Source organism: Paroedura picta, chromosome 9 (genome assembly GCF_049243985.1).
Source record: "Paroedura picta isolate Pp20150507F chromosome 9, Ppicta_v3.0, whole genome shotgun sequence".
In the NCBI taxonomy this organism is placed as follows: Eukaryota; Metazoa; Chordata; class Lepidosauria; order Squamata; family Gekkonidae; genus Paroedura; species Paroedura picta.
In genome coordinates, this window is record NC_135377.1 from 866,919 (window position 1) to 878,799 (window position 11,881).

At 59.0% G+C, this 11,881-nt stretch overlaps 1 protein-coding gene across 5 annotated transcripts in view; it reads right to left on the reverse strand.

Moving 5' to 3' along the window:
• Positions 1 to 309: 309 nt before the first annotated feature.
• BOP1 (BOP1 ribosomal biogenesis factor) overlaps positions 310 to 11,881 on the reverse strand; it is a 69,774-nt gene continuing 58,202 nt past the window's right edge. For 4 of the 5 annotated variants that reach the window (XM_077353491.1, XM_077353490.1, XM_077353492.1 and 1 more), the window contains 13 exons: positions 8,212 to 8,366; positions 7,835 to 7,952; positions 7,621 to 7,722; positions 6,891 to 7,103; positions 6,493 to 6,654; positions 5,604 to 5,684; positions 5,456 to 5,525; positions 4,575 to 4,707; positions 3,107 to 3,287; positions 2,702 to 2,990; positions 1,430 to 1,514; positions 758 to 865; positions 310 to 648 (listed from right to left, as the gene is read on the reverse strand). In XM_077353491.1, coding sequence (XP_077209606.1) covers positions 495 to 648; positions 758 to 865; positions 1,430 to 1,514; positions 2,702 to 2,990; positions 3,107 to 3,287; positions 4,575 to 4,707; positions 5,456 to 5,525; positions 5,604 to 5,684; positions 6,493 to 6,654; positions 6,891 to 7,103; positions 7,621 to 7,722; positions 7,835 to 7,952; positions 8,212 to 8,366 — 1,851 coding nt within the window. In that variant the 3' untranslated portion in view covers positions 310 to 494. Of the gene's footprint in view, positions 649 to 757; positions 866 to 1,429; positions 1,515 to 2,701; positions 2,991 to 3,106; positions 3,288 to 4,574; positions 4,708 to 5,455; positions 5,526 to 5,603; positions 5,685 to 6,492; positions 6,655 to 6,890; positions 7,104 to 7,620; positions 7,723 to 7,834; positions 7,953 to 8,211; positions 8,367 to 11,175; positions 11,299 to 11,647; positions 11,823 to 11,881 lie in introns of those variants that run through there. The other variant, XM_077353493.1, reaches the window with a different exon arrangement.

The window sequence follows — 11,881 nt, forward strand, 5'->3', positions numbered from 1 at the left end:
GGAGAAAAAGCTCTGGGTGGCAGAGCAGAAGGGCCCACAAAGGCAGAAGCACCTACCTTGGGGGAAGGGGGTGGAGTGTCTCTCGCTCTCCCCGCCCTCTGCAAGGACTGGGCCTGCCCAAACACCTGGGGGAATCTGCAGGGGCTTCATAAACCGCCCATGTCTCCCCTCCCCAATGTACCAGGATATTTTCAAACCTCCCAGCCCCCCCCCCCCCAGGCGAGGGGCACCCTCTCCTCTGCTAGAGACCTGCTTGCCCAGTGACCCCTTTGGCGGGGAGAGGGGCTGAGGAAGACCACAGAGAGCACCTGTATTTGGACAATTTAATTCTCCACTGGAGGCCTCCCTATGCACTTTTCCTCCAGGAAAGGCCGCAGAAACATCTTGGCTGCAGGTGGTACAGAGAGCGGGGAGCTGCCGTGTCCAGAGGCCAGTCCCAGGAGCTCTCACGGCCAGCGAGACTTCCTTCCTTACTTCCAGTGGCACTCGGAGGGCTACGTGAAGAGGCGGAGGGTGGCGTCTGCACCGGCCGAGATGAGCCAGGGCTGGCTGGGGTGGAATGCAACATCAAGGACGCCCAAGTCATGAGCCAGGGTGTGGCCCTTCAGCACCTTCACTGGCACAAGGAGGGGGTTCTGGAGCAGATCACTGCATGGGGAAGAGGGGGAAGAGGAGGAAGAGGTAAGAAAAGCTGCCCCCAGGCGCCCTCTTGCCTGGCCCGGGTCCAGGACAAGCGGCTGCCCCTGCCCAGACATACCTGTAGACCATGCCGTGGCAAACAATCACACTGCCGTCATCCGATCCGGAAGCAAAAAGCGGGTAGTGAGGGTGGAAGGCCACTGCCCTCAGTGCTGCCTTGTGGTGCCTGCAGGAGAGAAGCAGGAGCCCAGTCTGCGTACCGCCTGGTTTTCCTCATGCCCCAGAGGCCAAATCCCTGGGCCTGAGGCAAGCCCCTCTCAAGACAGGGTGGATCAGGCTGGCCCACTCCACAGAAGCCCCGTGAGAGGGACAGCAAGATGAGGCAGTTTTACGGCCAAGGATCCTGATTCTTTTCTGGCGGACTGCAACGTTGCACAGACTCTAGAATCCTAGAGTGGGAAGGGGCCACACAGGCCATCCAGTCCCACCCCCTGCTCAATGCAGGATCAGCCTCAAGCATCCAGGAGAAGGATCTGTCCAGCCGCTGCTTGAAGACGGCCAGTGAGGGGGAGCTCCCCACCTCCTTAGGCAGCCCCTTCCACTGCTGAACTAGACTCATAGAATCCTAGAGTGGGAAGGGGCCATGCAGGCCATCTTGTCCAACCCCTGCTCAGGGCAGGATCAGCCTCAAGCACCCAGGATTTGTAACCCACCTTGACCATGGGGAAAGGTGGGGCATAACATGGCACAGCGGAGCAGAAGGGCCAAGACTCCCCCTTCCTTTGCTCACCTCAGCACACGGTAGGGTTTGGTGGACAGGTCCAGGTCAAACCAGACGAGCCTGCTGTCGTAGCTGCCGCAGATCAGGTTGTCACCTGGAGAAGAAGGGGGACGGTGAGGAGCTGGCGTCTCCATCCAGACAGTAGTTGGGCTACTCCCCCATCTGCCCTCCAGGAGCCCAGGCTGCCCAGCGGTACTGCAGGGGGGCAAAGGACCCTGGCCCAGTCCTTGAGGCAGAGTGGCCAGACCGGTCAAGGTCCTCCAGCCCAGGGATCCTCTTCAGCCTCGGAGCATTCCTTTACCTCCTGCCCTGTTTGGGGCTTTGGGGGATCTGCTGCTCTGTACTGCAGGCGGCTGGAGCTCTGGCCAGACTTCCCAGGACTCAGGGGGTCAGTTCATCAGTATAACAAGGCAGGCTACAAGGGGGCCTAATTTCAATTGTTTTTTTTACTGTGAATTATTTATTCCTATAGGTAATTTAGATGAACAAAGCTATTAGGATGCTGTAAACTGCCCCAGGCCAGCCATGCTGGGAGGGGCAGTTGTAGAAATCTAAGAACGAATGAGCCCAGGGGAAAAGGGGGTGGTGTTTCTGTCTGCCTGCCTTCCATCGGGGAGCACGGGAGAGCAGCCTGTGGAATAAGCTTGGGAGGCATAGCCCAGCGGAGCCAGATCTTGGAAGGTACTTGGAAGAGAGGCCACCAGGGAAGGCTCTGCAGAGGCATGTAATGGCTGCTCACGGACCTTGAAAGCCCCTCACGGTACAGCAGCTGCAACTGGACAGCCCCTCTGAGCAGCCCCTGGAGCCCCCTGGGAGTCCTTGGAGGGCTGCTGCTGCCCAGGGGCTGACCGAAGTGGGTCACGGCAGCTGTCTCACCCCCTCTGTTTCCAGGGACCAGCCAAAGACAGCCCTGTCTGCTCCGTCCTGCCTTAAGGGCCGCTTATTTCTCTCCACGCCCTCCTCCAAGGTCCTGCCTGAGCCTGTCAGGGTGGCTATCCAAAAACGCAGGGTCAGAACCGGGGGACTCCTCTATCCCCTTCTGCCACTGTCTGGACCCCATCAGAGAAGACCTTCCAGCTTCATCCGGGGCTCCCTCCCTCCTGCCCAGAGGTTTCCTTGCTGTTTTTGTACGAGGCTCACCTCCAGTTTTGTTTCCATGGGCGTGTGTCTTAATTTGTTAGTGGCCAGATCTTGTACCATAAGCAGCCAGACTAAAACGTGCCCCGTGGGGGTTCTGGGGCTGCCTACCCTGCCCTGGCCCTCTCCCCCCGGCCAGCCTACCTCCGGGGTGGACAGCCATGCTGGACACCCACTTGCAGTTGGTGAGCAGCTTCTTGGTCAGCTCCTGCTTGAGGAGGTTGTAGACCCGCACAAAGCGCTGGGTGGCCACGAAGAAGAAGGGCCGCAGTGGGTGGAAGAGGACCCGTTGCACCTGGCCCTTGCTCCGGTGGAAGGGCGCCTGGCTCCAGCGCTTGCTCGCCTGGTGGATCAGCACCTGCAGGTGGCTGTTATCCGAGACCACGGTGGCAAAGTAGTCCCCCTTCCGGTGCCACGTCACCTGCTTCAGGGGCTGTGGAACAAAGCGGTGGGTCGGGAGCCTGTCCTCTCCCTAGGACCAGCCCCTCCCCCCCTTCGGCACTGGGTTCCACGGTGCCTGCCCACCCGCCCACAGCCCCCCCCCGTTACCTTCCCGTGCCTGATGATGAGCCGTACTCCCTGGTCGTGCTCCTCTCCCGAGGCGTCCTCCCACCTGACTGGCTGGGGCCGCTCCTCCTCCGGGGGCACAAAGGCCTCCAGCAGCTGGTCCGTGGCCCCACAGAGCAGCTTGTCCCCCAGTCCTGGATTCACCAGCAGCACCGACTGTTCCCTGCAGGGAGGAGGGGAGAGAAGGCTGCACCCAAATGGCTGTGGACTGTCGGGGGTGCAAGGCCCAGGAGTGGGGAGGTGGGAGTTGGCCCGTGTGTGCTTGGCAAGAGCAGCAGAGTCGCCGGGCCAAAGGTCCCTCTTCTCCAGCACCCTCTTTGGACACGGGGCAAAACCAAAAAAGGGAACCGAAACCCAACCTGAACAAAAGTCAGGAACCCAAAAGGTGAGCTGCAAAAGCAATATTGAAAAATCTTACAAATATTTATTAAACAAAGTGAATCATAGAATCATAGAGTTGGAAGGGGCCATACAGGCCATCTAGTCCAACCCCCTGCTCAACGCAGGATCAGCCCTAAGCATCCTAAAGCATCCAAGAAAAGTGTGTATCCAGCCTTTGCTTGAAGACGGCCAGTGAGGGGGCGCTCACCACCTCCTTAGGCAGCCTATTCCACTGCTGAACTACTCTGACTGTGAAAAGCTTTTTCCTGATCTCTAGCCTATATCGTTGTACTTGAAGTTTAAACCCATTACTGCGTGTCCTCTCCTCTGCAGCCAATGGAAACAGCATCCTGCCCTCCTCCAAGTGACAACCTTTCAAATACTTAAAGAGGGCTATCATGCCCCTCTCAACCTGCTTTTCTCCAGGCTGAACATTCCCAAGTCCCTCAACCTATCTTCATAGGGCTTGGTCCCTTGGCCCCAGATAATCTTTGTCGCTCTCCTCTGTACCCTTTCCTCTGTACCCTTTCAAGTGCACTGGCAGACATTAGAAACGTATTTAAAAACAACACACATCTAACTGAACGTGCCACAGGTGCCTTGGGGAGGACAAGGAACTCCCTGCCCCGGCACACTGCCCCCCCCCCCCCCGGCAGCCCTGCCAGAGAGCCCTGGGCAGATGCAGCACCAGGCATGCAGCCTGCCCCTCCTCAGCCCCTCTAAGCCAGCAGCTCCCCCCCCCTGCACGGGGGAGTCCTCCACTCCCCAGCATTGAGCATCCATCAGCATCCCCAGGGGTCGCAGGGCTCCAGAAAGGGAGGGACAAGTTCTCTCGTGCCGCATTATGCATCACTTTATCAACCCCTGTCGTGCCTCGCCTGGGGCAGCGGCCAGCCTCTCCCGCCACGGGTGCTCCAAATCCCTGTGGGCAGGCTGCTCCCCAGGCACTCTGTGGGCCAAGATCTCACCAGGGAGTCCTTTGCCATCCTTTGTGGCTTGCAGCATCCCAAACACCAGCCTGTGCTCTCTGCCCTCCGCCCCGCTTTCCGGCAGTGGGGAAAACACTCACACAGCCACGCCCACGAGGCACAGAGTGGGGCTGGGGTTCCAGGCGATACTCTTCACCACGCCTGCCACAGGGAGGGTCTTCAGGCACCGGGCCGTGCAGATCTCCCAGAATTTCACTGTGCCATCGTCGGACCCTGCAGAAAAAATGGGGGGGGGGGAGGATGTGTTTGTGATGCCTCTTCCCAAAGCACTGAACCCCCGGTGTTTGGGTACTGCGAGGTAACTGAGAAGGAAAGAGGAGATATCAAGAACACAGGACAGCTGTTGGCCAGTGGTGCAGGGTCTCAGCCCAGGGCTGTGTAGGAATGTGGCCATCCCACCTACCTTACAGGGTGGTACAGAGCCTTTGCAAAGGAAACACCCTGCCCACCTGGAAGGCACCGTGCCTGGCACCCTGTGTCCTTCTGAGGACTCCTCTCCTCCCTCAAGCAAGGGCAACTGCTCTGCTAGTCTTCCCTCCAGCCCCCTGGCAGGAGCTGCAGAGAGAGATCGACCCCATGACACCATCTAGGAGGGCCGCAGGGCAGAGGGCGGCTGAGGAGAACACTCCCCTTGCAGACTCCTCTCCTACGTCCCACACAGGGAAGGGGGAAGAGCACCAGCAGAACTGGCCGGCCACTGCCAGGCCCCCCGTGGGAGGGGGGGGGAGAGGAGAGGTGTTGCCTGGCAGGAGGCTGGCCAAAGCCTTCCTCGGGCCTTTACTGAGGCCAGTCCTGCCACCTGCTGCCTTTCCAGGGGCCTGCTGGGGCTTTCCCAAAAATGGCAAGGAAAGGAAGCAGAACACTGGGATTGCCCTGCCAGCACTTGTCCTGAGGCTCCGACCCAAATGCCACGCCTTCTGGCCTGCTGGCCCCCGGAGAGAATGCTCCCCCCCAAGCTTACCTGATGCCAGCCACTGTCCGCTGGGGGAGACACTGAGGCAGCGCACGGGGCCCGTGTGGCCACGGTAGACCTGGGGAGGTCAGAGAGGTAGGTGAGGGAGCGGGGCCTCATGCCAGGACAGCACAGGGTCCCTTGCCCAAGGCCTTACCAAGGACTGAACGGTGGGGAACGGCTGGAGATCCTGAGGCTTGGGGAGTTTCGGGATCAAATCCTCGGGATCCACATTGACCTGGAAAAGAGTGAGGCTATGAACCATCTGAGACAGACGGTGGTGTCAGCTCTGCTCCTCTCCCTGGATGCCCTGGAGCAATAGATCCAGGGATGTGCCATCTAAGGAAGGGGGGGGGGCAGGCCAACACAGCAACCTGAGCCTAGGAAAGACTGCCTCTTCTGGAGCCCGGGGCCCGCAGTGGCAACCAGAGGCAGGGCCTTGTCCCCAGTGGCCCAAGGACTGCAGGATGCCCTCTGCCTTCCAGGCTCGGTGCCTGATTCAAACAGGCCTCCTTCCTCAGGCTTGCAAGGGAAGCCGTTTTCTCTCCATATCTCTGCTTATGAGCAGGAGGCACACCCGTTTCCCCAAGGTATCCGACACCAAATCAGGAACGACTCTGAATTCGGGTTGGCCTGCAGCAGGACAGGGTGATTCGAGTCCGGGAGGACCTCAGAGGCACACAAAGTTGTCCAGGTAGGAGGTTTTGAGAGCTTCTTCTTCAGATAACTGTGAAGCACCAGATACCCCCAATCTGACCAAGGGGCTTAGAGACTCTGAAGCTCACACCCGGCAAATCTGGCAGGTCTCCACGGTGGACTCCCCTGGACTCAGCTCCAGCTAAGAACTGCCCGGTCTGGCAGGTTCCAGAGACCCTTTTTTGGCTGTTGACACCCAGCGATTTATGGCTGGACTCAGCCCCGGCAGGGAGGGCAGCAGCTTCTGGCCTCTGGCTTGGCTCCTGCTGGGCCCCGCTCTGAAATGCTCCGTCCCAAAGCAGACCCACAGGGCAAAAGAGGCTGGGAGAGGAGGTCTGGGGACTACATACCCGCATCTTCCTCTGGCGGGGGCACAAGTAGAGGTCCAGGCAGCGCTCAAACCGTTCGTGGATGAAACGGGGGTAAGCAGGAACCCGGCGGAGGCAGTCAAAGCGCTGGGACAGGAAGTTCAGTTTGTGCTCGGACGCTTCCTGCTGCTCCCAGGCCAGCTTCTGCAGGAAGAGGCTGGCGTTATTGGGTCCTCAGCCCTGAAGCTCCCTCCGAAGCAGCTGACCGCCAACCCCAATGGCCTCCCCAGGCCCCTCCCCCTTCCCCGGGGGGCTCTTGTGCTGCCGATTACTGGAGCCGAACGTGGCCCAAGAGGTGCTCTGCCCCGGGCTGCAACCCCCACCCCCTCCGCCCTGGGCCCACTGGCCCTTCACGCCCTCCTCTCCCAGTCCCCCCTCACCTCTTCCTCTGTGGGCAGGTACTCTGGGGGCGGGTTGTAGGATTCCTCATGGCCGGGCAGAGGCAGCTTGGGGGCAGGCACGTGCATCTTGTGTCGTCCCAGGATGGAGTTGGGGTCTTCGTGAGCCCACAGGTCGTAGAAATGGGGGGTGTCTTCTTTGGGCTTGCGTGGCTTGATCCAGCCCATCTTGATAGCATGGACCAGCCGGGACACCTGCCAGGGGGTTGGGAAGGAGGAAACAACCTCCTAAAGAAACAGCCCCCTCCCCTCTTCCTCGGCTAGAGATTGGGGGAGTGCAGAGCCAGTCGGGAAGGGAAGGGAGGGATGGCGAAGCCACAGTCAAGAGAGCCAAGGGTTCAGACGGGAAGCGGCATGGAAGCGGCAGAGCTGATCTGGGCCTCCCTCACCCACCAACATTATTCATAATTGGATTTATATACCGCCATTCTCAGATATCTGGCTATTTCTATGTTTAAAGTGTATAATAACGGTGCTTCTACTGAGTATTTACGTATCTTGGTTTTTACGTTAATGACATTTTGTCCCGAGGCTGCGTTGTGTGCTGCCCTTGAGCGGGGTGATATGGGAGCTCCAAAAATTAATAATGGAACAAATGCCCCCCCCGCCCCGCCCCACCCTTCCTCCGCCCCCTCTGCCAAGGAATCAGCTTTTGCCAGTCTTGGCCTGTGGCATGCTTCCTCCGCAGCCCTGCCCCTGCCCCTCTGCTCACCTTCTCCTTCTCAATGAGGGATGGAATGAAGCTACGCTTGTCAGCTGGACGGTTTGTCACGGGGTGGATCATCACCTGGCTGCTGAAGAAGTCCACGGAAGGCTGAAATGCAAGTGGGGCCGGTTCAGGGGAGGGCTGCAAGGTGGGAGGCCGAGGGGCTAGTCAGCCACCAGCCCGCCCTTTGCTGGGCACCACAGGGTGGGGCTTGCCTAACCTCGTAAGGGTTGAAGTTCACATCTCCAAACTGGCCCCTCTGGAGTCGGTTCACCAGCTCCACTTGCTCATCCGTCAGCTTCACATCCACCCCTGTCTTCTTGTCATGGACGGTTCGCCTGCAGCGAACAGAGAGGGAAGGATTAGCAGGGCACGAAGCAGTCAGGACTCTCCACCCGGGCAAACCCTACCCCTTCGCTGGAGCACACGTGGGCCACAGCAGCCCCGTGGAGCAAACGCCACAGGCTTCCCCAGCCTTCAGAGGGACAAAGGGAGTAAGACACACCCAGGGATGCATTCTTCTGTGGCAGAGGGAGTCCTCCCCTAATGCCAGAATATGCACTCCTCCCTTCCCTGCTGCCCACAGCTCCTCCTCACCAGTAGTCCGGGTTTTCCATCTTGTCCAAGAACTTGTCCAGCTCGTCCTTGGTGCGAAGAGGCTTGAAGATTTTCTTGCCGTCCAAATTGTAGCCGATGTGAGGGAACTCCTCGTACCACTCCATGGGGATGTTGCCTACGGTGTTGCGGATGTCCTGGGAGGGAGAGGGAGGGGAGACACAATGAGGTGAGGGCCAGGGCTGGAGGAGAGCCATATAGGCCTGTGCCCAGTATTGGCCACCCAGGAAGGTTCTTGGCCTTGAGCACAGAGGGGGGCACAATACAGGAAGGAGAGGTAGGAGAGGTGGGCTCTTGCCTTCATGGATGCCTTAGTGTGGCCACCACATGACCCTTGTGCCAGCTGGCCCCTTTGGATATTCCTACCGAAAGAAGGAATCCTGACGAGACCACATTGAGGAACGGGGGGGGGGGGTGTCCAGCAGCCACAGCAAGACCCTTTTGCTTAGGAACACCCCAGGCAGGAAGAGCAAGGCCAAGGCTGCCCCTCCCTTAGGGCCAATGGCAGAAGGGCCTGCCCAGAGAGCTCTCCCCGCCCCCATTACAGGATTGTCTGCTGGCAGGGAGGTGTGAACATGACCCATGCCCTTACACAAGCAGCCACCGGGGTCACTCTCCCCCTCACCCAGCTGGGCCATCTGGTCCCCATAAACACTTGGAAACCAGGAGAGGCTCCCAGGGCATGCCTGTGTGTGTGTGTGTGTGTGTGATTACAGCCCTGGAGTCGGGACGGCCCCACTTCACACAGTCCAGTCCATCCATCACCACGCCAGTGCTGGGCCATAAGGCTCTGATCTCCCCCACCCCCAGGGTCTTGCCCCAAAGGAAAAGTGCCGGCACTCTGTCCACGTCCAACAGCCCCGAGGCAGGGGGAAGGGGGCCATACATCCCTCAGAGGACACGGCAGGGGCAGATTCCACCTAGAGAGGAAGCTCCGGGAATTAATGGCTGCTTTACTATCCTATGCTGGTTGCTGACACGGCCCTGGTTCAATCCCTGGCCCCGTCTCCAGCCCAAAGGACAGAGACCCCGAGGAGACCACTGAACTGGAACAACCAAGGGGCCAGCGCTGTGGAAGGCCGCCTCAGGCCTCTCTCTGAAGCATGCCTCATTGCTTCCTTCCCCAAAGCCACTTGGCTTGTCCTGACCCCCTCCCCAGCACTGTGGAGCAGCTGCCAGCAGGGCGGATAGAGGTGGCTGGCAGGGCACTTTGCTCCTGGGGCAAGCAGAGACGCAGCCGTGATGGAACTTCTGAAAATGGAAATGGGGGGGGGTGAGGGGGGGCTTGAAGTATATGCAACACTATCCTGTCAAGCCTAGCCTTCTGTGACTGGATGGCCGGCACAAAGGGCATCACTTATAAGGCACCACACAGAATGGTAATATTTGGCATATTTATCGCTTTTAAAAGTGTATCTTCATTTTCTGTAAGAAAAATTGCAAGTACACCCAATAAGTATTTGTTTTATTTATTTCTTCGAGGAACAGTTGCCATCCGCAGCACCTCTCTGAGAGGCAGGAAAAGCCAAAAGTGGAAGGAGGAAAACAAATCCTGCAGTTAACAAAATTATTTAAACAGACATTATCTCCTGCTGCTAAAATGATCTACTTTTAAATTTTAAACCCCCTGACAATACTGTACATGTTCATGGCATAAGGTTCCTCCCCCACTACTCCCCAAGCTTTCCCACTGGCCTCATCCTTGGCCACGCTATGCATCCTGAGGACAGAATTCGTAGCCTCTTTGAAGCATCTTGCTCATTCTAAAAGAGAAAATGTTTCATAGACTTGATTTCACTGCTTCCGGAAAATTTCCAATTTTTCCCATCAATGCAATGGGGCCAAAAGGGGCCGTAGGATAAACGGGGGAAGGACCCTGCCCACCCCTGCAGCCCTCCAGGCCCTGCCCCCGGGGTGGAATGAGCCCGCAATGGCCAGGTTCTGCCCAAGAGCCCGGGAAGCTTCCCTCACACCGATCAGGTACACATTCGGGTGGGCAGCTGAGCAGGGCTGGTCTGACGCAGCAGCACAAGGCCTCCGTCCAGGGCAGCTGGGAGACCAAGTAGGCTTTACTCAAGGTACATGTTTTTGGAAACATGGAAACCTATACCTTGAATAAAACTGGACTCAGACTTTCTTCTACTGACCATGCCTATAAGAGAAGATGAGGATTTGGGCTAAAGTTTCTCTCTGTCCCTGAAAGGCAACTTTCAGTAGAAGGCAGCTTGAATTCCTTCCACAAGGACTGAAACCGCAGAGGGGACCAGGAGGGCTCTGCAAGCTCCCCCTGGGGGGGGGGGGATGAGCTGGGTCCCAGGGCTGAACAGAGGCATGCCCCACTCCCTGGCCCTCCTGTTCTCATCCAAAAGTTGCACATCTGAACACGCTATTTCACTGGCGCTTGGCTGGACAAAGACACGAAGTCAGGCACTGGTCTCTAGTGCTGGGGGGAGGGGGGTCTGTCTGTGGGCTCATTGGAGGGTGGGGCAGAGTGGGAGATACAACTCCCCTCGGGCTCAGCTGCACAAGCTGCTAGCTAGCCCCGCAGAGTGAGTGCTCACTCAAGGATGCCTTGGCGGAGGGTATCCTCAGGAGCCACAGGGACAGACGGCTTCCTGGCCACTGCAGAGGGCCCCGGGCGAACCCTTGCCAGTGCTGCGAGGGCCACGCTGAGGCGTGCTGCTGTGTCCTCCTTGCTCAGTGCCCAGAATTTTAAGTACCACTCCGAGTTGAGCTGGGCAGAGCGGCCAAGCGCAGCACATTGTGCCAGGAGGGAGAGAGGGAGGGGGGGGGGAGGAGGAGAGCTTTTTCCTGAATGGAGGCTGCCAGTAGCCAGCCCCCCTCCCTCCCTCCCTCCCGTGTAGTTAACACATCAGCCGGAGTGAGCTCAGCTACTCAGAAAGGAGCCTGCTGCTCCCCCCCCCCCCAAACGGGTCCCACCCCCACCAGGAGCTGCCGTCACTCAGCCACACGTCTGGAAGTTGCTCCTGGAACGGGAGAGGCATTCCTCCGCTCGCATTCCTGGCAGGGAAAAGGATTCTTCTCCCAGCAGCACTTTCTCGAAAATAGCTGGTCCACGTGGGAAGACAGACAGACAGACACGGGGGGAGAGTCAGAAATGGGGGGGGAGTAAGAAGCCGCTGAGCTTCCCGGCGTCCCCGAAGAGAGCAAGAGGAAAGGCCCCTCCACCTGAGGCCTTGGGGCGCCACGGCCAGTCCGAGGGGACACAGACTTGGGTGGGCCGAGGGGCTAGTCTGGGAGAAGGCAGCCTCGTGGGGTCCCCTGACGTACATCCCCACCCCTGCCTTATGGGAACTGGGTGAGAGCTCAGCACGTAGAGGACGGGCGGGAGGAGCAGCAGATCCCCGGGACACCCACAAAAAGACTGACCCCCAACGGACAGGTGTGAAGGCCCTACCTGCTTGCGGGAGGAAGAGAAGGAGTGCTGGCCCACGGCAGCTCCGGGTGACTTTTCAGACCCAGAGAGGAGGGAAGCACCACGGGCTCAGGAACCGGAGACAGCCGTTCCTGGCCTCCTCTGCAGGGGGCTGAGGCAGAGAGGCTGTGCCCCCCTCGGGGCATGGGGCAGGGCTGGATGCCTGCTGTGCCTTTCACTGAGGCCCCTGGGCCAGGCCCCACTTCAGCCAGGAGG